Source organism: Miniopterus schreibersii (genome assembly GCF_964146895.1).
Source record: "Miniopterus schreibersii genome assembly, chromosome: 5".
Taxonomy (NCBI): Eukaryota; Metazoa; Chordata; class Mammalia; order Chiroptera; family Miniopteridae; genus Miniopterus; species Miniopterus schreibersii.
The window spans coordinates 47,506,533-47,531,481 of NC_138106.1; the positions used below are offsets into that span (position 1 = coordinate 47,506,533).

The 24,949-nt window shown below is 39.4% G+C and overlaps 1 protein-coding gene across 1 annotated transcript in view; it reads left to right on the forward strand.

Annotated features, from left to right (window-relative positions):
- The first annotated feature begins 279 nt into the window (after positions 1-279).
- The window catches only part of HACD2 (3-hydroxyacyl-CoA dehydratase 2), a 78,781-nt gene continuing 54,111 nt past the window's right edge, over positions 280-24,949 (forward strand). The window contains exons 1-3 of the mRNA XM_081138415.1: positions 280-517; positions 3,197-3,314; positions 17,760-17,778. Of these exons, the coding sequence (XP_080994541.1) occupies positions 354-517; positions 3,197-3,314; positions 17,760-17,778 (301 nt within the window). The 5' untranslated portion in view covers positions 280-353. The remainder of the gene's footprint in view (positions 518-3,196; positions 3,315-17,759; positions 17,779-24,949) is intronic.

The following is a 24,949-nucleotide window of genomic DNA, read 5'->3' on the forward strand; positions in this document are numbered from 1 at the left end:
TACAGAAGAGAGACTAGGCAGAGACTGCAAAGCTTCCAGATGAAAAAAACAAGGGGCCTGACGAGGGTGGCCAAAGGCCACACGGACCTGATCCAAGATGGCGCCGGAGGGAGAGCGCGAAAGAGGCGGTGATTGCCCTGATCCAAGATGGCGGTAGCGATTGAGGCGAACCGATGGGCCGGGAGCGCAGGGAGCGTCTTTGCCCTTCTCCAAGATGGCGGCGGCCGTGGGCGCTGTCCCTGGCTCCGCCCCTCGGCCTCAGCCCCGCCTCCCCGCCCCTCCCACCGCCTCCTCGCGGTGCTGAGACCGGGCGGTGGAGCTTGCGCTAGGAGTGCCAGCTCTGGGCATTTGACATGGCGGCGGCGGCAGCGGCAACGGCGACTGCAGCGACCAAGGGGGATGGGGGTCGCGGGGGCCGGACCCGGGCCAGCGAAACCAGCGGCATGCGGAAGAAGAGGGGCACGGGGCCTTTGGCCACGGCGTACTTGGTCATCTACAATGTGGTGATGACGGCGGGGTGAGGCTGGGGCTCGGGGAGGCGGGGAACGAGCCTGGCCGGTGAGGGGGTTCTGTGGCCGGCGGAGCTGCCGGGCCCGGCCCACCGAGCACAGCGCAGCCCGGGCGGCCCGGGACCCGGCACCTGGGCGCTGAGGGCATCCGAGCGCGGAACGGCCCCGGCGCTTGCCCCGGACTCCCGCTTGGGCGGGGGCCGAGCAAGTTCCCAGGCAGCGGGTGTGCCCCGAACTGGAGTTCCGGGCCCCAACGGGGCACGGGGAAGGCTGCCCAGGCGCCGGTCTGGGGGCTTGGGGAGGCCGGGTGGGCTGGTCCGGGAGGTGGTGTGCGGGGCGATCGTGCAGCACGGGGAGCCCAGGCGGCCAGTCACGAAGGGCGAGCTGCTTCCCCTAAGGGGAGTGGAGAAAGCTGTGGCTGCAGAGTGACCATATATTTAGGCGGCTGTTTTCAAAATCCAGGCTGAGCCAAGCCATATAGAATTGAAAGGCAATGGAAAAGCTTTCAAAGTTTTTGACCAGTGACATGAGCAGAGCTGTGCTTTAGATGAGTTTAGACTTTTTTAGGATAGATTGGGGTGGGGAAGGCACTGGAGGTGGAAGGCAGAGCTCCTGGGGAGGAACGGAGTAGACCCTCCAAACGGATTTACCCCCTCTTGTTTCTCCCTCATTGCAGTCCATTCCTTGTCACAGCGGGTTTTTCGTTCTAGTGCTGACACTAACTAGATGTGTGACCTTGAATAAATTACTTTATTTCTCTTGGCCTCTGTTTTTTCATGTGCAAAACTAAGAGTTGGGTTCTCCAAGGTTCCTCCAAGTCTTTGATCCCATGATTTTTGGTGAGGTGAATCACAGAATCAGACTATTTGTTATATGTTTTAAAATTTGATTCATATGTAAAACATTTTCCTTAACCTTTTTATTATGAAATTTCAAACATACAGGAAACTTGAAAGAACTGTGTAGTGAACATCCATTTTCATTTATTTTTACAATGGGCAATATATTGGCGGGTGCAAAATGTAAAATATACAGGGTGTCCTGTATACACACTTTAACAGCTCAATATTGAAAATGAAATTATTTTTAAAAACACTGCCTTTATAGTTATTCAAAATATGTATATACATTTTTTGGGACAACCTGTATATAAGGGCATACAGTGAAAATCTTTTCTCTCAGCCTTCCCTTCCACCCAGATCCCCTCCCTGGAGGCAGCTTATTTTGTGTATCCTTCAGATGCTGATACAAATAAAAATGTGTATGCATTTCTCACCTTTTCCACACCCATTTTTTAAACACAAATACTAATGTCATATTAACATTTCAGCATCTTCCTTTTTTCACATACGAAATATATATATATCTTGGGAGGGTCATAGGCTTTATTGCTAGTTTTAGAAATGGCCGGTGTTGAAACCTGGGCTCGGAGAAGTTGTGACTTGCTTGACTTGCTTGAGGTCATCAAACTTGTTAGTGTTAGATCTGGATCTGGAGCCTATTCTCTCTACTCACAGGCCAATGACAAAATATTACAGATGCAAGTTTTCTTTGTCATATAAATGGTCACAGTGATTTTAAAAGAACATTCAGGACTCTGTGTATTTATATTTAAATGTAAAACTCTTGCCATAGAAAGGGCACTGATGAGAGTATTGGACCTGGAGAGGGATTTTAAAGTACATTGGGGAAGAAAAGAAGTCAATACTCCTGGGCAGTAAATATAGAGAAGGGGGTGGAGGGTAAGAAGTGATATCTAGGATGAGAAATTGGGACTGTTGAGAGTCAAGTAAGCTCTTTTTCTAGGCTGCTCATGCTGGACCAGTTACACCATTAAGGAGTTCATTTTTTCTTTTACAAACTATTTGATGTTTTTGTATGACATTTTGTAGAAATAACATATAACACTCCATTACATAGTTTAGATTATACATATAGGTAAATCTATTACTGCCTTCAAGGAGACATACCTTAATAAAGGTCCGTTCATTTTATTAAGGAACTTAAATGAAAAAATTTGCAGGCCTGAGAAATTTAATTTTGGAGGACAGTAGAACAGAAATGTAATGTTTACAGTTACAGTTACATACGCCTAAGTGCTTTCCTGTTTTGCTTTTTGTATTGATCTGGATTCTTTACTGAATTGATTTTGGAAAGTTCAACTTAAAAAATCTTATTCTTTAAAAAAATCTATTCTTATTTCATTTGCAATTTAAAAAGGATAGATTTTAAGGTATGGGTATGTTCCAGTGAGATACTTGTAAAAATGGCTTAAAACATCTCTCTACCCTATTATTATTACAGACCTTTTAACTGCACAAGCCATTTAAATTTTTCCTTTAGCACTTTTTTTTCCCTCCTGTCTTAGACTCTGGCACTTACTTTAGCTGCTCAGGGACCAATTTAGATTATTCCCTTCATTTTGGCCTTGTTCTCAACAGGCAAGGTTGCCAAAAAGCCAAGTTCCAGATGGGTGAGGTGCCACTGTGCTTTTGCAGAGCACTCTTGGTATAGTGCAACATTTCTGTGCATTGGCGTTGGAGAGCTATAGTTGATAAATCTAGGACACTGATTCTTGAAGTCACCTTTGGCAATCTGTTGTTACCACATCTTCCTATTACAAGTACCTTAAATCCTACTTACCTTTTTCCCCCCCCCTGATTGCTCTTTTTTTCTCTTTTTCTTAGGTGGCTTGTTATAGCAGTTGGTCTGGTCAGAGCATACTTGGCTAAGGGTAGCTATCATAGCCTTTATTATGCCATTGAAAAGCCTTTGAAATTCTTCCAAACTGGAGCCTTATTGGAGGTAAGTCCTGAGATTTGTTGTTGTTACTATTGATTTCTATTTTTATAAAATAAAAAACATGCTACTAAATTATATTGAAGTAACAATATCTGTTGGATTTGCTTAAATTTTGAAAACTTGCCTTATAGTGTACTATAATGGTGATAACCTAGACCATCTTTTGATGTTCTAGATAAAGTACAGTCTCATTTAACTGGTATTACCTGGAATATGTTTTACATTCTATTTCTATTGGAAATCAAATGAAACAAGCTCATATTCGGATTTTTAAAAATTGTAGAGACATCCTAGGGAAGTAGTAACAAACTCAGATACTTTCAGGGGCCAAGCATATAATGAAAACAGGAAATTGTTGGGTGTAGGGTATCAAGACTGGTAGATGTAAGAAATGGCAGAACCTGTCAAAAGGCATCCAAATTTAAAAAAGAAAAATTTTAAATAAAAGCTTATTGCCCTGTCTGGTGTGGCTCGGTTGGAGCATTATCCCTTGCACTGAAGGGTCACCAGTTTGATTCCTGGTCAGGGCACATACCCAGGTTTTGAGTTCAGTCCCCATTATGGGTGCATATGGGAGGCAACCAATCAATGTTCCTCTCTCACACCGATGTTTCCCTATCCCTCACCCTTCCTCTCTCTCTAAAATCAGTAAAAACATTTTAAAAAATAAGCTTAAAAATAAATAAGTAAAAATAAAAGCTTATTAATTTTCCTGTATTAAGGGTAATATATCTCTAGTCCTGTCTTCTGGGGTCAGTACATGTTAGGATTTTTGAGCTGCAAGTGACAGAAACACAGTTTAAACTGTTTTAAGCCAAAAAAGAGTTTACTGGTTTCTGTGGTTGATAAAGATACAGGTTTAACTTACAAAATCAAAGGAACCAGCTCAGGAATGAGAACCCAGGATTTGACATTGCCACACCCTTTCCGTCTCTCATCTCTGCTTATTTCTATTTCTTGTTAAATGTTGGTCTTAGACTCTCCTTCTGCAGACTGCCTTCTCCACATGGTAGGAAACAGGGAGGGAGTTTATTTTTCTCAGCATCTGTGTCATAGGGCTTGGGAAGGATCTGATTGGTCTTATTTATACCAATCACTCTTGCCAGTGATTAGACAGGTCTAGGAAAAGGGAAAATGGGGATAGCTTTGGGCACACAAAGGCAATAGCTGCCATAGTTTATTATGGTGAAAAACCTTCAGATTGAAGAGATCTGGTATTTAATTTCATTTCACTTAGCCTCCAGGGTAAGCCCAGTATGATATTCAGAAGGATATCATACATGAAGAAAACAACATTTACTTCCATGAAATGAGATGTGATGCCTCAACCTCTCACCCTCTCTTTTGGAAGCAGAAAATTGTAGTTTTTGTTCTTTTCTCTCAGGAAGCAGAGAGATTTCAATACTGTCTATACTTACACATTTTTGGTAGATGGTATAATGAAATAAGCTTCCAACTGGAGTCTGAGTACCCTTATTCTAAGTATGCTGGTTTTACCAACTTTATGAATTTGGGCAAGTCATTTATCTCTTATTCATCTCGTTTTCTCATTTGTAAAATAATTAGGTTAAAGTAGATTTCCAAAGCCCCTTCCTGCTTTAATAGTTTGAGTCTGAGGAAACCAGCAAATCCTTGTATGGACCATTTTTTTAATTTAGAGTCTTGAATTTTTTTGCAAGGGGGCAGTAGTGAGTAGTACTTTGTCTCACAGAGCTTTGCCCAATTCAGTTCTCTCAAGCTATAGAGAAGCAAGTTTGGGATCAAGACCATCAGAAACTGCCCCAGTGCTTAATACATTAAGAACTTGGAATACTTTACCCTGGCCAGTGTGGCTCAATTGGTTGGAGTGTCAACCTGTACACTGAAAAGTCACAGATTTGATTCCCGGTCTGGGCATATACTTAGGTTGCAGGTTCCATCCCCGGTTGGGATGTGTATGATGTTTCTTTCCCTCCCTTTCCCTTTCTCTTTCTTTAAAGTCAATAAAAACATCTTCAGGTGAGGATTAAAAAAAAATGTTGGAATACTTCAATAATTTAAAGGGGATTCTATTTCTGTAAGATTTTATAATATTGGAAGTATTATTTTAAAATTTTAACTATATCTTAGAAAAGATGGTGACATTCGTGTGATACAAAATCCACTCAAGTACCAAATCTTAGATATTGAAGGATTAGCCCAGGGCTATCTAGAATTTTTAATAGGGATTTAAGAAAATAACTTGGATTTTTGGTTTTACCTCTCTTATTCCCACTGAGAATCAAATAGGTGGTAAACCCTGGGTTTGATTTTTAGGAAAAGAACTCTGCATAATGAAGTGAAGACTCCCAGAAATATGCAGAGAATTAGCAGTGACTGTAGGATACTCCTTAGCCTGGGGCAAGCGAGGAGGCTTACTGAAACTACACTTCCTGAGTTGTCACTTGAGGAGTGTTATATTGCCCGCCCAACTTAAATTGTACAATAATTATATGTGCACAGTATTGTTTAAAGATAAGTTATCCTTATGGGAACTGTTAGTACTTGACTATATAGCTTGTTTACAGGAGGAGAAAATGAATGCAGGGAGATCAGCTACTCATGTCACTATGCTGAATGTTATTTAGTAGGTTCTGGGGGAGTTTGCTTGGGGAAAAAATAGAAATTATTTGTTCTCAAGAAACTTCAAGTCTTAGGAAAATATAGCACTTTGCCGTTTAAAAGATTTTGAAACATTTACCAAGCAAATGCAAATGGGCATGTAGTGGTGTAATACAAAAAGACAATTTTGTTTCTGAGGAAATTACATTATTTTTTTGCAAAATGAGTGGAAAGATATATTGATTTGGTGTTGCAATAATATAGCTCTTTATAAAATGGATACAAATCCTAATTTTTTTGTTCATATTCATCTAAGAATATCTTGGGTATTTTTTATAGAAAACTTTCCAAATTATTCCACAGGTGATAATTTAAATAAGTATGTGTTTGAGTCGCTATAATAGGTGCTGTGGAGTTTGAACCTTTGCTAATGAAAAGTTTAAAATCTTATTGGCAAGGTGATTATGAAGGACCCTTGGCTGGAAATCACAGAAAGCTCCTTAACTAACTTATACAATGAGGGAGATTTATTATAAGGTATAGAATGTTCCATGAAATCCAAGGGCAGGGATGCCACTGGGACTTGGGAATGGCCTACAGTCAGGGACTGGAACACCATAGGGAATCCAGGAGTTTTGGCTCAGTCTCTCATCGCTGCTGTTCTCTCTGTCTCTGATTCTTTTTTGTCTTCTTACAGACTATTTTTTTTGTTTCTTAGTCTACATGGCAGACAATGGTAACAGAAAAGCTCCTGAGATTGCAGTTCCTGCAATCAAGAGAGCGGCTAGTTGGAAACAGAATCTTACTACCAATTCCACATTCCCGGTGAAGGGCCTAATTTATCCAGCTTGAATCAGGATCTCATTCCTGGACCAATCATGTGTATACAGGAGCAAGGTCACATTAATTATATAGAAGTTGGAAAGGAGGTCAATTTCTAGAAAAGGGGGTGTTAGGTGGAAAGCCCAAGAAGTATTTAAAAGTACTTAGACACAATACAAGGAAGATGATAATATATGAGATGATTTATAAATTGACAGTAAAATACTGATAATCTGGGCCAAGAGATCAGTGTGTGAACAAATACAGTGTGTGTTGCATTGAGTATTGAGTAATTCTGAGATCTAATTAACATAGATAGCAAAAATATATTTAAAGATTCCATCATGGATAAACAAAATGAGGTATCTCCATACCGTAAAATGAATGAATTACTGGTACATGTTATAACTTGGATGAATCTTGAAAACATGCTATGTGAAAGAAAGAAGCCAGACACAAAAAGCTACATTGTGTGATTCCATTTATATAAAATGTCCAGAATAGGCAAATCCATAGAGACAGAAAGTAGATTGTTGGTTGCTAGGGGCTTGGGGAGTGACTGCTAATGGGTACAGGATTTCTTTCTAAGGTGATGAAAATATTCTTGAATTGGATAGTGGTGACGGTTGTACAACCTGGTGAACATGTAAAAACCCACTGAATTGTAAACTTTAAATGGGTAAATTTTATGGTATGTGAATTATACCTCGATTTTAAAAAAATTCATCTATAATGAGCTGTGGATAAGTTTTCTTTTTACTTCATTCTTTTTTTTGGATTCATGATATTCAGGGGTAAGCACAAGTTCTTATGTTTACAGCTTTGTTAGAGTTGAATGAAAGATTAGAAATTAGTAGATTGATGCTATGTCAGTTTAAAATTATTTTTGAGAGAATTTGGACTTCTGAATATGTTTAATAAACATAAGACTGTAATTGTAGCAGACACTTTCAAATACTTATGAATGGATGTGCCCCTGTGATTGACAGTGAGGATTCCAGTGGGTTAAGGATGGCTCTGCAAAGACATTAATTCTTGAAACTGATAGAGCCCATCTTCAACATCTGTACGTCACTCTATATTTCATTTACCTACCACTGTCCATCTTGGACTATTTAATGAACCACTAGAACTCCCTTTCTTCCTCAACCTCTTCCTGATCTATTGCTTGGAACCCCCTTAAATCTATAAAAAGAAAAGGTGGGGAGCCAGTCTTACTTGTGACCTTTTCGTTGATGTAGCCACTCTGGATCTAGAATGAACTTCTCCAGAGCTGTTATGTTTTCTAACTCCTCCTCCCCCACTAGCATTTTCTCAGCCCCCTCTCTGTATTCCGGTGTAACTTTTCATTCCTCACCTCACAACTCTCTTCAGATCTTTTAATGAAACATTCAGGAAACTGATTTTGGATATTTCTCTTAAATGTAGCAGAATCTTAAGAACTTGAAGTGTCCTTAATAAAAAGAGGGCTCCCATGTTGTCTTCCTGCCAGTTGTAATGTCTTTTTTCTCTAACACTGGATTATTTTCCTCACAGAGATCCTATATGGTTGGGTTCTGTGGTGGTAATACAGTAACATACTTCAGGCACATTATGTCTTAAGTTTGCTTTTGTGAACTCATCTGTGGTCATAACCATCATCTGTAATATTTTTCCTCTTCCTGAAGAATGCTGATTTCCCAATAATAGTAATTTTAAGAAGGACCTTTTGAAACATAAGCTATATGAGCATTTTAAACTACTTTTATTCTGAAGACTTGTTTTGAGAAAGCAGATCTCTAAGAGAGACTTCTGAAAAGCCAGCAGAGCAAGTCCTAGTGGAGATATAACACAGACAGTAATGATAACAAACCTACACAAACCAGCTTCAGAAACAACATGCAAACCAGAGGGAAAATAGAACTTGGGTGTAATTAATAAATGTCGCAACATTAGAAGGGAAAGGGGAGCCTGTGGGAAACAGGAACCCACCCACACAGGCCTCACTCTTGCTGACTCAAGTACACGGAAGCAAATTGTGTGGTATTCAAAGAGGTAAGATAGTGGCTGTAGAAAGGAATGTGCTGAAATTAAAAAAGAACTAAAAATATTGGTGGCAGTCAGGGCAGGAAGGGAGGCTTAGTGCAGAGAGATAACAGGAGATTCAAGAAAAGCAGGAGTTCCTGGTTACAGTCTCAGATAAAGTAGATTACAGAGCTGAAGCTACTGGAAATTTCAGAGTTTACCACTGAAATGTAAACGAGAACATCACAAAATAGTGCCAAGCGCATCAGAGATATTATATGTGAATGATTATCTGAACAACAGAAAAATTATATGGAAAAGTACTGCAACTCAACGGACTAAGAGTAATGCAGTATAACCAATGTGTCTACAAAACAGATTGACGGTATGCAGTCTGTCAAAAAGTAAGGATACCAGAAGTAATCAGGGAAAATTGTAGGAAACTTTCTGAACTGAAAGACCATTTCACTGTGGTTATTGAGATCTTGTGGAGTTACACGTAGGAGCTGTTTCTGAAGAAAAAAAATCTCTTCCCTTTCTAGACCCCTGTTTGTTAAATTTTTAAACTTAAAATAAAGATAAGTGATTTCCAGCAGAAAAGAGAAGATCTTAAAATGTAATAGTAAAACAATTTGGATCCTTGGATTTTGAAAAATAAAAAAATCCATTAAGAAGTCAGGAGAAAGCATTAGGTTTCGGGTAACAGACCATGCAATTTCCTACAGATGGAGACATTTTGAAAACACCCACAAAAAGTAATGGAACTTTGAAAGAACCTTATCAAAGGATATTTAACTGTTATATAATAAAGAGATAAAATTAACCAAGTCTTTAGACTACCACTGTCCAAATGGAACTTTCTGCAGTGGTAACATTCCAAATCTGTTCTATTACAGTAGCATTTGAGCCCTTGAAATGTGGCTGGTGGGATAGAAAAACTTTTAAATTTTATTTATTTTTAACTTAAATAGGCACATGTGGCTAGTGGCTACTGCACCGGACAGTACAGCTTTAGGCCATGGTACATATTGCAAGGTGCCCACAGGGAATTTCATGAGATATTTCAGCTTTACCAGGGTAGGATGAAGCGGGAAGGAGGGTAATAAGTAAGCAAAGTAAGACCAACCTAACAATGAAAATTTTATGTCACTCCAGAGTTTATAACTTCTTAATTCATAAGACAAAAATAATTATCAAATTATGCTTATGTTTTCATATTAGAAAAATCAATAGAGAAAAGCAAATCACAGACATTGGAAAAAGTACAGAAGGTACATATCAAACTGCTGCTAGTGTTACCACCTTTGAGGGGTGTGGTATTTGGGGGGAATAAAAGGGAAGTTCTGCTTTTTACTCTATATACTTTATTTTTATTTTATTTTTATTGATTGATTTTAGAGAGAGAAACATCAGTTTGTTGTTCCACTTATTGATGAATTCATTGGTTGATTCTTGTATGTGCCCTGACTGGGTATTGAACCCGCAACCTCGGTGTATCTGGATGATGCTCTAACCAACTGGCCTGCCCAGCCAGGACTGCGCTATATACTTTAGTGTGTATTTATATTACTTTGTGAATCTTAAAAGAAAAAATACAGTGGATACAATACATAATAAAATATAACAAGAAACACAAAATGATGAGGAAAATAATGGTTGAGATTGAAAAAGGAAGAAAATAGGCAGTTTAGGTTATCTTTTGATTTAAAGTGAAGTACAGAATTTTACATTTGCTATAAAAATCCTGCTAAATTAGAAAAAGAAAAAGATGGGAGAAATAACAATAAAACTATCAAATGATTGAGTATAGCACAAATACGTTGTTTCTAATGTCTATGCAAATAGACTCATTTTATCAAAATAAAAAGGTATAGTAGTGGTTACCAGTTTCAAAATAAAATCCAATTTTTATTTTAAAAATCCAACAGGTTGCCTGTAAGACTGACTTAAACTTACTAAAGGACAAACTAGCCCCCCATGACCAAGTATACAAGAAAAGCTGGACAGCCCTGTCACAGCTTAAGATAAAGTCAATTTCAGAGCAGAAGCCAAAGAAACTCTCAGGGTTTGCAGTTTATCATGCCAAAGGAATTTAGGAGACACATGTTGATGGAATTAGTTGATGGCTTAATGATTATCACAGGAAAGCTGACAGAAATGCTTTAGAAGTATAAATTGAATTGTACTTAAGAGCTGTCAGTATATGTAAAACACTGGAGATAAGAAATTTTGGTACAAAAATTTGGCTTTGCCACTTGATCTTAAGCTCTCTGAGCCTCCATTCATTATCTGCGATGAATATGCTGGATTAGATGACCTTAAGTTTTTTCCCACTTTTAAGTTCTGTAAGGCTTCAGTGTTTCACTATCAGCATATAAAATTAAGCAGATAATGAATTAATAAGTTATAGAGCTGAATATAGCAAGAAAGGTAAAATTAAGTGACAGAAAGTCATGGTGATTAAGGAAATTTCGCTTATTTCCTCCTTTAAAAAAAATGGATATAAAAGGACTTTGGAAACAAGTTTGGACTAGAGTCCAATAGCCCTCTTTTTCTTACTTACATTCTAGAAATTGAGAGATAGTTCAAAGGAGTTGCAAAAGAATCTTAAAAATCACCTTTATTAGTGATAAAGGCCTAGCTCAAGGCAGTGTGTTTGTGTGCAAGTCAAACAGGTTAGCTAACTGAACCCCAGAATTAGACTCACCACCCACCCTGCCCCAGGCAGCAGTGGCCTGGGTGGCATGGAGGAAACCAGAGAGCTTGGGGTTCTTTGATGAGGGAAACCCTAGGGTGCAGCTGAGTTGAGCACTCTACATTTATTCTTCCCAAATTTAAATATTCAGGGGAAAAACCCAGAAACCAGAGGAGAGGGAAAAGGTGTTTCCTTCTAATCATAAGTGCTATATATTCATTTTAGATAAAAACCTAGATAGGCATAAAGAAGAAAATGCACATCAGGCCCTGGCAAGGTAGCTCAGTTAATTAAGAGTGTCATCCTGTACACCAAGGTTGTGGGTTTGATCCCTGGTCAGGGCACATACAAGAATCAACCAATGATGCATGAATGGGTGGAACGACCAGTCGATGTTTCTCTCTCTCCCATCCCCTCTCTCTAAAATCAATAAATTTAAAATAATAAAAAAGAAAAAATGCTAATTGGTCATAAGTTCACACCTAGAGATAACCACTGTTAATATTTGGGTGTCTATCTTTCAAGACTACATGTTATTGTATAGGTAAGTTTTAAGCAAAAATGGAATCATGTATGCATATAGTATGATAATTTTCAAAACTAACCAAATACTGGTAAACATAACTCAAAATAGTTCTAGACCTCCCCACAGGAACATGAGTGTAGGAGGCATGCCCTGTGGAGCTCTCCAGCTCAGGAGATTTTATCTTCTCTGGAGGTTTTTCTGCTTCTCATTGCTGGACCTATAGCAGCTGAACCTCTACTCCCTGACTCTGCCTCTGAGGCCATAGCTTGCTGATCCAGGGGTGCTTACTGGGCCCAAACTTGGCTGGTCAGATTTTGTTTCTCCCAAGAATCTGGAATTTTGAATGGAAAGAGATTGGAACTCGCTGTAGCCAAATCACATTAAATCCATGAACTATATCTGAGGTCTCTAAAGCTACTTTGGTTTCTACTTGCTAAACTTTTTTGGGCTTAGTTGTTGTTTTACCTTGGGTTAAAAATGAAATTGAAGGATTATATGTGGAGCACAAGAGGATTTTTAGGGTACTGAAACTATTTTGTATGATAATATAATGGTAGACACGTGTCATTATACATTTGTCCAAACCCATAGAATGTACACCACCAAGATTAAACCCTAATATGAACTATTGACTTTGGTGATAATGATGTGTCATTGTAGGTTCATCAGTTGTGATAAATGCACTACTCTGGTGGCGGATGTTGGTAATAGGGAGGCTATACATCTGTGGGGGCAGAAAGCATATGGGAATCTCTATACCTTCCTCTTAGTTTTGCTGTAAACCTAGTAAGACTACTCTAAAAAAAATGAAGTCTTTAAAAAAAAAGAAACTGAACAAATTCGTTAGTAGCTTACAAAAAATTATTTCCTTAGTGTAAAAAAAAGAAAAAAGAAAAAATGTTCCTTAGTAACCTGTTGTGGAAAATGGCATTAAACATTGAGGTTAAATTTCAAATCTAAAATGAGCTTATTGCCAATAGGTGAAATGTAAGGTTTCAAGAGGAGAGAGCTGTTAACTACACAATTTCAAAAGAGAATTTGAATATGGCAAGTCGAAGTTTTTTCAAATGAAATATGCTTATTTCAGTTCATTGATTCTTAGTGGATCTCAGCAAGAGCAGTCCCAACCCCAGAGTGCACATTGAAAAATTGTGGGTGTTTTGATTTCCACAAAGGATAGGGGTGCTGCTGACTAGATGTCCTACAATGTCTAAGCCTGACTCAGTGAAGATTTGTTCTGCATCCCCCTGACTTAGTATATTCCCCCTAGGCTAACCCCTCTGCAAATATAAATTGATAGTTTTATAGTACTGTTCATACTAAAACATCTTCACGAGAAATTAAACAAAAAGCTTATTAATTTAGAAGATGGTTGTTTTAGCTTTCTATTGCTGCATAACAAAATACCGCAAACTTAGCAACTTAAAACAACACTCATTTATTATTAGCTCATGGTTCTGTAAATCAGAAGGCTGGGTTCTCTGCCCTGGGTCTTATAAAACGTAAATCAAGGTGTCAGCCAGGCTGACTCTGGTGTCTTTGGGAAGAATCTGCTTCTCAGTTCATTTAGCTTATTGGCAGAATCCTGTCCCTTGTGGTCATAAGTCTGAAGTCCCCATTTCCTTGCTGGCTGTCAGCTAGAGGTCACTCCTAGCTCCTAGAGGCTGCATTCTAGTCTTTCCATGTGGCCGCTTCCATCTTGGAAGCCAGCAATGGCTCACAGAATCCTTGTTCTCTGAATATCTTTGACTTCCCCTCCTGCCACCAGCTGGAGAAAACTCTGCTTTCAAAGGGATCACATGGTGGAGTCAGGCCTACCCATATAATCTCCATAACTTGAAATCAGTTGACTTGGGACTTCAATTACATTTGCAAAATCCCTATACTGCCGTACCTAGATTAGTGTTTAATTGCATAACCAAGGAACAGGAGTTTGGGGGGGAATTATTGTTAGAATTCTGCCTAACAGAGTTGGTATGAAGAGGGAACCTGAGTGAAATAAAGATATCATTTCAAAGTAATTGAGTAATTTGTTCATTCGGCACATTCTGTTCGGTAGGTATTATAGCATTTCCAGCTTGCACATTTAGTTGAAAAGGATTTCAGTGCAATAGTGTTGTTATTGCAAAAGCAATGAAACATTGAAAATATGTAACAGGAGATTGGAGGTTCCTGTTCAGACTTTAGTTATTAAGTTGGTGGAGACATGACATGCAGGACTCTTACTGGATTTCTTTAATATGGACTATCTTAATAATATTCCCTATTACTGCCTTTTGGGGGAATCGCTGTCACTGTACTTTTTATGATTTATTCTAAAGCTATCCCCAATCTATTACAAACTGCTTTTATTGCCTCTTATGTTACTATTTTTTTCCTAATCCATCTTCTGTTCCTTCTGAAACCAATCAAAGAAAATGGTCTCCAACGTCTTTTTACAAACAAAAGACAGATTTGTATGTCTCAGCAGGATTTCAAGGCAGAAGGATGTTTTCAGTGATAGTTGCTTCTTACCCCATCCTGTGAATAACATAGGGGATTATTTTGATACCATACTTACAAAATAAATAAGACCTAGCTGATTTGCAGTAATATTGTACTTCCTCATTTTCTCTGCTTTGACTTTCTCTGCTTTACCTTGGGACATGTTATTCCACTTACGATTACTTCCCTATTTTCATTATTATTTCTCCTTTTAAAAAAACTTTATTGCCTGACCGGGCGTGGCTCAGCAGTTGAGCGACTACCTAGGATCCAAGCGATCAGGGTTCGATTCCCGGTCAGGGCACATGCCCAGGTTGCGGGCTGCAGCCGACCAATGACTCTCTCATCAGTGATGTTTCTATCTCTCTCCCTCTCCTTTCCTCTCTCTGAAATCAATAAAGATATATTTTAAAAAAAAAAATCACCTTTAAAAAAATAAAATAACTTTATTTATTGATTGGAGAGAGAGAGGAAGGGGAAGGGGAGAGAGAGAGAGAGAAACATTGATTTGTTGTTCCACTTATCCATGCATCCATTGGGTGATATGTGCCCTGACGGGATCAAACCTGCAACTTTGGCATATAGGGACAGCACTCCAGCCAGCTGAGCTACCCAACCAGGGATGTTTTCTTATACTTTTGCAAAGTGGTTTCTGATATTCTTCTTTTTAAATTCACACATATTTATTGTAAGTTGGTATATACATCTGACTGCTTCATTATGTCATATGTTGTCCCCAAATATGTATATACTGAAATACATATATACATATATTCTTTTATTCTTATTTTTGGTTAATCCTCACCCGAGGATATTTTTTTCCATTGATTTTTAAAGAGAATGGGAGGGAGGGAGGGAGGTTGGAGGGGGGAGAGAGAGATCAATGGGAGAGAGACACATGTATTGGTTGCCTCCCTTACGCACCCCGGCCAGGGTGGGGATCGATCCTGCAACCCAGGTACATACATGCCCTTGACTAGGAATCAAGCCAGCAACCCTTTAGTGCACTGCCAGATGCTATAACCACTGGGCAAAACTGGCCAGAGCCTGAAATACATATTTTTTAAAATAAATTTCTTTTTTTATTTCTTCTTTACGTATCAGTTAGAACATTTTTTTTGAAAACTTTTGTGTAGTTAGGTTGCATCATCTATGAATTGCACTAGTAAAGGAGGCATTATAAAATATGTGATTAAAAAGGGAAGTTTGGGTCTAATAGGACTAATATCCACTGTTCCATCACGTAAAGAAAATGCCGTAGCCCTTAAGCACTCTATATATCCTTTCTTGCAATGTCCTATTGTTAATCAGCAGCCCGGATGTCTTGCCGTATACATGGATAGAATAGGTTTTCAAGCATGCATTTTATTCATGTCTTCCATTCCTTGTTTTAATAATCTACATATATCTATTCATTTTCTTCAACTTCATAGCAGGAGGTTCAGCTTGTCTCGTAATATTCATACTTTGAGATTCTTGGCAGTGTTTTCTTTTGGAAAAGATTATAAGATTTGCAGTATATTCTTTTCTCTTATCAGTTATCAACAAATTTGTGCAGCCTGATTTTTTAATCTAAGCTCCCCCCTACTCCCAAAAAAACAACTTAGTGAAATACTGTAGTCCCCGGCCTATCCACAGGTAATGATCCCTAGTAGATGCCTGAAACTGAAGTTAGTACCAAACCCTATATAGTCTGTTTTTTCCTGTACTTACATGCCTTTTCATATAAAGGAAGCACTTTATGGCTTCTCTTTGGTGTATTTGAATTCCCAACATCACTACTCTTATGCTTTGGAACCATTATTAAGTAAAGTAAGGGTTACTTGAATCCAAGCACTTCAATACCACAATAGTTGATCTGATAGCCCAGATGGCTACTAAGTGATTAATGGCAGATAACGTATACTACAGTGTGGAGATGCCAGACAAAGGAATGACTCATGGCCTGGGCAAAACCAAGTGGGACAGTGAGAGATTTCATCACACTGCTCTGAACAGTGCACAATTTAAAACTTATGAATTACTTCTGGAATTTTCCTTTTAATACTTTAAGACTGCAGTTGACCATGAGTAATTGAAACCATGGATAAGGGGGGACTGTGTAATTGTTTTTGAGCAGTCTTATCAAGCACATTTTAGATAAGCTAAGTCTTTTCAAATTGTGGCCTTTGTAGATAATAAAACTAATGTACAATGAAATACTATGATAGAAAAATCAGTAGAGTAGAAATAAAACCTAAGTTCTTGATCCTAGACCTCACTCACTACCTTGGGCAACTTGTGGGGCCTCTCTGAGCCTTGGTTTTCTCATCTGCATGTAGAGATATCTGTCCTGCCTGCTAGCTGGGTAATTGTGAGGATCAAACAACGCAAAGACTACTAGAGAAATGTAATTCTAAAATACACTATAATAGCTGATAAGTCTTATCATTTAGAAAAGCTTTGGTCATTAAATCAGTCTTGTAGGTGGCTTCAAATTATTTCTTTACCACCACCACCAGGGTTAAAGCAATGGCATATGTAGGATTAATTGGAAGGGATTTAGAAGAACCGAATTGGCTCATTGGATGGCTGTTGAGATGAAGAGATAGCAGTCTCATCCCTGGCACTGAAATTAAAAAAACAAAAAAACAGGAAAGACAGATGCTGGAAGTATTGGGAGGACTTGGAAATCAGTTGGACTTGGGGGTGAGAAGGAAAGAATGGTTGAACCTGAGAGACTAGGAGGTATGTGCTTATTATTGAGGCATACCATGTTTGAACTGCTGCTGGTGGAGCTGGATGGAGATTTCAAAGGCAGTTTGGAATGTGGGCCTGGAGCTCAAAGAGATGTAGTTAGAGATTAGACCTGGAACATCCCAATAATGAGGTCATGAAATGAAACAAGATAGGAACAAAGGGCAGAGCTTTGTAGAGTGAATGTTTGTGTTGAAGGGCGTGCCAGGAAAAAGGAGCCAACAAAGGCTTTTCTGACCCCGTGTTCTTTAATCTATGACAGTTCTGTAGAATGTGAGACATGGGGATACATACTGCTCTTATATGTTTATATATTATAAAAGAGGTCCTTGTCATCTAATAGACTTCTGGGTGAGATTTATTAGGAAATCTTCCATAGATAAATAAACAAAAACTGAACCAAAAAAAAAAAACTGAACAAGAATTTACATTTTGTTAAATAGCCCCTATCCAAGTTTAAAAATGGAATGTTTTTTTTTCCAAATTCAATATTGCTGCCAGACACTGCTCTTTTCTTACTGAGAGGCTAGTTTATATGAAATGCAACTGTAATATTATTGATCTTTGCTAATTTTCTTTCCCTCCCTTTTTTTCCCTCTAGATTTTACATTGTGCAATAGGTAAGTATAGAATTATCCCCCTTACTATGTATAGTGGATTCTGCTTTTGTTTTTTAAAGTCATAAGTAATAGGCTGATTTGATTCTTTTTGAATATTGAAAAAAACTAAACTTTAATTATCATGTATAAAATTGCTTAAATTGGTCTGGGTTTCAGTTTCTAAAATCATAAGTACTATTTAGATGTTATCACTGAACATTTTATTAAATGTCACAGCTATTTTGCACTGTCGATTTAAGTAGGCCTATCCTACCTTCTTGTTACAAAGCTCACAGAGAAACACTAGCATATTTATAAAAATGTCTGGTGCTATAGAAAGCTGAAGTGTTATATTCTCTTTTCTTACCTTTAAAATGGGAGTACTGTGTATATTGCCTATCCCCCAGATGAATATTTAATATACGAGAGAGGGATTGGAAACCTATAAGTATAAAGGGTTATACAAATGTAAGGAATTTCTGCTAAAAGCAGATACAGTGTGTTTTCTTTGGGGGGGGAAGGAGGGGGTCATCAAAGTCTGCTATGGAACCGAGGCATAATTTCTAGTCTGGCTAAACCCCTTTAGTTAAATGGAAATCAATTTTGGAAAGTTGACAGACCCTGTACAGTAAGCCCATAGTGATTGCTATGCATTCAGGCTTGATTCTCAAAGGGATGATTTGCAGTTGGTACTCATTCAGAAGCACCAAAGGTCTGGAAACTCAAGTCCTCAAACCATTATGGCCCTGATTCACAAATTAAGTGGGTTCTTAATATATTCAGGGCACCACGCTTGGCACTGGGGAATTCAGACATGAGGAAACTTACAGTTAGGTGGACACACAGCAAACTGTCCGCCGTGGGTCTTTCAGGGGTCACTATGGCCTGGACCCATTACTTTAAAGGAACACAAAGCATCTTCATTATCAAGAGTTGCACCTTAGCTGTTTTCCCAGTAGGAAGAAAATCTATAGTCAGGGATTTCTCAAATGATTTGCAGAATTTTATATGCATGTTTCTGTGTTTATTTGGGGGCTGGATGGGTAGAATTCATAGCTTTCATTAGATTCTCAGAGGATTATGTGATCCCAGAAGGTTAAGAATCACTGCTTTAGAACCTTTGAGCAATTGATTCGAAAGGGACTTGGGGACTCATCTATCACATGATCTGCTTTCCCAGAGAAGGTGAAGCGACCTGGCCCAGGTGACACAGCCAGTAAAATGGTGGAACCTTCCTTGGACCCAGACCATTCTGAGCCAGAACCTGTCTGACTGATTTGATTTTATGGTGAATGGGTTATAGCTGATGTATAATCTCATATACATTTCCTTTTAAATTCTTTGTCTACAATTTTGAGATGAAAAAAAATTGTTCCTTCTTAAGTGGTTAAATGAATTTTAAGCATAAGCTTGCTGTTTGGGAGATACGGAGAGACTTCTGGAACCACTGCAGGCCTCCTCCACATATTGAAACCTGTGCCACCATTCTCCCCAACTCTCTTAACCTTCAGCCGCCTAGAAGGCTTGTAGATGCATGTTTTCTCAGCACAAATACTACTATTATAGTTAATATTTCATTATATTATAATACATTCCCTTTATTTGTCTTAGAATATATTCTCATATCTCTCCATAAAATCTCTTCCCCTGGAAATAAAGTTTCTGACAAGAATATTTATTCATTCATACCAAGAACATTATTCAATGCCTAGCAGGTGGGTGCCAGACACCGTGTTGGGCAGTGGGAAGAGAGGTGAGCAGGCACTGGCTTGGGTTCAGGACTCGCAGTCAGCCCCTCTGCGCTCCTCTTGGGGAAGGCATTCTGCAGACTAGCATCCGTGTCATGCTCTTCTGATGGTTTGTTGGCAGGTGCCCCTGACACAGTAGATGCTTGAAAATTCCTTCTTGCCTGAGCGGCATGGCTCAGTGGTTGAGCTTCAACCTGCAAACCAGGAAGTCGCGGTTCAGTTCCGTCAGGGCACATGCCCAGATTGTCGGCTGCCTCCTCAGTAGGGGGTGTGCAGGAGGCAGCCAATCAGTGGCTCTCATCATTGCTGTTTCTATTTCTCTCTCCCTTTCTCCTCTCTCTCAAATCAATAAAAACATATATATTTTTTTTAATATCTTATTTCCTCAAAGACCTTGTTCTTTCAGTGATTCTTTCTTCCACATCATCACCCTTTGTCATCTACCTTTTCTTTCTCAGCTGACAAAATGCTCAGAGTGCTCATCCTAAAAATAATTTTTAACCTAACTTTTGACCCGACATTCCTCCCTTATAGCTATATAATTCCTCTTCATAAATGTTTACAAAGTTTATGGTAGACTCTTTTTACTACGCACTCCCCATTTATACCTTAACCCAATAGTCTGGCTTCTGTCCTCATGTCCTACTAAAATTACCCTCTGGTCTAAAATTAGCAGTTTCTTCTAAATTCCGAGGACATGTGGAACTCACTGGACTTCTGAACTACATTGGGCCCCACTGATGACTCCTCTGTGAGATCCTGCTACTTTAGCTTTCATTATAAAGAGCCTTTCCTAGCTTTTCTTGTCCTCTGTGGTTCTTTCCTTTCTTTGGGGCTTTTCTTTCTCTCCTCGCCCCTAAATTGTGTGTGTTCCCTGACCTAGCTCATTGCTCTTCTGACTGAACACACCCTTTGTAGGTGATTATTTCCCTTCTAGTGGTATGAGATGCTTAGGACACCTGCTTCTCTAACTCCAAGCCACACCTGCACCCCACACTCCACACTCAACTATTGACTTTCTGGGTACCCATTCCTGAATGCACACCTCCTCCTCAGTGTGACTCAGACTCCCAAACTTGTTCTGCCTCCCAAATACGACAGTAGTTGGGGGCACCACCAGTCACCAGCCATTCAGTCACCCTTCCTAGACCTAGAGCTCATCCTTGGTGCCTCCTTCTCAGTTACCCACACTCCTGTAATCTGCTGGTTATCAAATTTTGTCAATTCTGTTTCCTAAATCTCAGATTGTCCTGTTTTCTTATCCCTATTCAAGGTCTCAGTATGCCTCATCTGGACTCCCGTATGGGTCTCTGAACTTCTAGGCTAATAATAATAATTATAATAAGTGCTGCCATTTATTGAACATTTACTATGTTCGAGTGCTTTACATTCATTATCTCATTTACTTCTCATTTTACAGTTGGCAAGACTGAGACTTAGAAGGTTTTATATCTTGCTAAAGTTCACATAGCTAATAAGCTTTATAGCCAGGAGTTAAACCCATGGCTCTGTGTCTCCAAGTCCATGCTTCACAAAGCCCTTGAGGGATTTAGTTAAAGGATAATTCTGAGCATGTCACTTCCCTTCTTAAAACACTCCATTGGTTTAAATTTCATGATTTGGGCCCTGCCTACCTCCCCAGCCTTACCTGTGACCATTTCCTGCCTCCCACTCCACACTTCAGCAACCCTCACCTTCTTGTGGGTCCTCCCATGTACCTAACATGCACTCCTTCCTGCCTGTGGTCGGTGCCCAGGTCTTGCGCTCTGCCTGGAATGAGCAGCCCACCCCCTGCAGCTGGCAACTGTTCACTACTCTTCCTCCAGTAAATCTCCTACCACCTGCTGGCTAGATTAGAGATCATTCTTCACTTGTCTTGTAATACCCTACACTTTACTCTTTATTATATTTTCTACAGTGTAGTATGGTTTGACACTATACTTGTATCCACCATCATCACTTAATTTTTTGAGAATGAGAACTTTCTTATAGATTTCTGTATCCCAATACCTAACAGTACATGGCACCTAGTGGGGACTCAGTGAACATTTGATCATAATCTTACCAAATTCTGGTGAAAATTTCTAAAACTTATTTCAAAATGTTTTCAATTCCTTAAAAAATATTAATGAGAACAATAATAATAAATATACTGTTTCTAGCCTTAGCCTAAGACAGCTCTTTTCAACCCTTTTCACGTCATGGCGCACATAAAATAATTACTACAATTCTGCAGCACACCAGAAAATACACTTTTTGCTTATCTGACAAAAAAATAGGCTTAACACTGGATGGTTATTGTTCTGTTGGCTGTTGTCATTTTTTTTTGACGATCTAAGGGAAAGGAGGTCAGTGCCCCTGACTAAATAGTCAGGTACTGCATGTTTTAAAAATTATCATGGCACACTAGTGTACCTGCTGTGACACACCGGTTGAATATCATTGGCCTAAGGCAATTCTTTATATTTTACTCATACAACTTAAGTTTATTTTTGGAATGATGGTTTATTTTCCTGTGGCTTTCTGAACGTTTTCACTGTAACAACTTGGTCTTTTGCAAACTTGTTATAAAGCCTTGAGATATCTTTAGTTTATATGCTGTTTATGAAAAGTCTGGACTTCCGTCAGACCTGGGTTGTTTACTAACTATGTGACTTCTGGCATTAACTCAGCTTTTGTGTGCCTTCATTTCTTCATCAATAAAAAGGGGATAATAATACCTACCTTGTGGAAATGTGAAAATGAAATGAGACAATGCATGAAAAGTAATACAACGCCTGAAACAAGATGATATTAAACACTGCCCAATAGAATGGTAGCTGATACCAACTAAAGCAGTGTTATGTGATAGAATGTCAAAGTTTTATTCTGTTCCTAATGTAATGTTTAATATTTAGATTTATATAAATGTAACTGTTACATATTCTTATTTTTCTTAAATTACCATTCCAGTGTAATTCAGGGCCACTTCAGATTGGTTGCAGTTGTTTCTTCTTCATGGCTGTGACAATGCAACTTGGCAAAAATAGTTTCTATTTTACAACAAACAATAAACTAAGAGTCCATTTGAGAGGTTCTTTTCTACGAAGAAGTCAAGCCTTCTGTCCCTGTGAATAGGTTCCCATGCCCCAACTTCTTCAGAGTAGGCTGTCTGTTCTCCATTGATAATGCAAGGACAAGATTTCTCAAATGCTATGGTTGCAGCCTCAACCTAAGATTTGTAGTGCTTTATATTTACACAATAGTTTTCTTTTTGGAAATGGGAATTCTTTTTTTAGAAACCCACTTTGAGACATGTCTTTCACAAGAGTATAAAGAAGAGTTGTGCTTTCAGTATTCATGTGGAACAGTTTGTATTGAGAGAAGTATAATCTTTTTTCATGTTGTCTTCAAGATTATTAGATTGTGGAAGAGCCGTGTGGGATAGGGGGTGATTCTCAGGTAACTTTGGAGTTTGGTTCCCCCTTTGTTGGGTTGAAAATTAGAGGTAGAAGGCCCTGAGCTGAAGCTACTCTTGGCGAGATGTGGCATTGTGCATTTGGTGAACTTTAATGTTGGAAATTATACTGTCAATATAAATAACTGGAAGTTCTCTTTTGATTGAAACCAGGTATCTGAACAGGAGCTTAGTCATAGCCCAGCAGGTATTATGTCTAAAGTTGAGTATTAGCACTTGATTTCATCAGTAGATAAGGACCAAAGGCTTTTCACTTAGATATCCTGAATTTGTGGTTTCAGATAACTTGCTATATGTGCCAGCTTACACTCCTCTCTCAAACTGATGACACCTTTTATTTAATTTTTTTCACAGGTACATTTTAAGAAATTCACAGTCACCTTAATATTAGTAGGCAGCGTATGGCTTCAGGCTGATTTTCACACAGGTGGTAACAAATGGTGCCAGGAAGGAAAGGGAGCAGCTACTGGGGAGACAAGCACCAAAAGACCCATCTCCTTCCAGAATGTTTTCCCCCACACACCAATTCGATTGAACTAAATTCTCTGTAAACTGTAACACCCCTTCCCTGAACCCCACTCTGAGAGGGTCAAGCTTTTGTCAGTCATTTACAGTGCATTACTGTAAAGGAACTGCTGTCACTTATTAAAACCAGACCTGGAGCCCTCCGTGTTTTAGCAGAAGAGAGTTCTGGAAGGGAGGCTTCCTGGAGGGAAGGGTAATGCCTCCAGATTCGCTCACCTGGAATTCTGCTTTCACCCCTCACCCAGGCCTCACAGGTATATCTGAGCACAAAAATATAACTGCTTTCTTTGGTGCCACTTAACCTTGTGGACGTTTTTAAAATGAACTTTACCAAATAGTGAGAAAGAACAAAAGGGGAATAAATCTTAAAAATACAAACAGTATAAAAATAGTCATGTTCCCAAAGTACGAGTTTCTGGTCCTGGGATCTAACTCCCTTTTTGTTACTGGGAGCTGACACAGCATCACATGGACCTTGCTGGCTCTCTTCTTCCCTGTTCTTAGCATGCTCAACTCTGGGGACCCCCTTCCGCAAGCCTCTCTTCTGTCCTCCTCGCAAATGTGAATAAGAAACATTTCTGATTCAGATTCAGACCTTGCTTTTTGCCTGGGAGCAGTAAAGGCAAGAGGAAAGAGGTAGGAAAGTGGACATAACCTTTCCCAGCAGGCCAGCCTGTCTCCACTGCCTAGGGGTTTCTAAGGCTCCCTCTGAGAGGCCTGGGTGCTGTGGGGAAGTTAGAGGCCTGGGTATGAGGTTGCCAGTCACCTTCAATGCCTTGCAATTCCGCCCTTTTCATTTGTTCAGTACATTGGTTTACCAGCATCCTGACCCCAGTGCTGTGTATCAAGACTATGTGACCATGTTTAAGCCATAATCTTCCAAATCAGTCAAACCCTTCAAAGGCCAGCCCAGCTTAGTCTCCCTCTGCCTTGGCTCTCCATTCATTGTGTTGCTTCCTGATCAGATTTTGCCTCCTCCCCTCTAGACAGAGAGGAGAAGGAAAGACAGTTTTAGCACCTGCATCTCCTGATACCCAGGCTTCAGCCCCCGTCCTCTGAATAAAACTTGCCTTTTTATACCTCCATAATTTTGTATGTACAATTTCTTTTTCCTGGAATGCCCAGCTCTGTTAGTTGTTTCCTGCTCTCTGTGAATGTACGGCGATGAAGGGAAGGGAGAAATAGGACATGCTCATTACGAGCCCTAAGTGCCTATGCAGGGAAGGTGGGAGACGCGCTCAGAGCTCATGCACGTCTCCTGGCACCTAACGAACAGTAAGCTGCAGCCGCTCTTCCGTTGGTGATTGCTGGACAAAATGAAACCACTGAGCATCTCTGTGCCCACTTGGAGTTCAGAAGAGAAACCACAAAGGGAGCCTAGGCCAGGGAATGTCATCCTCTGCCGTCCTTGCAGATTTGAGTGGAAGGCTGTTACTGAGCTATGGAGAATGTCTGCAAGATG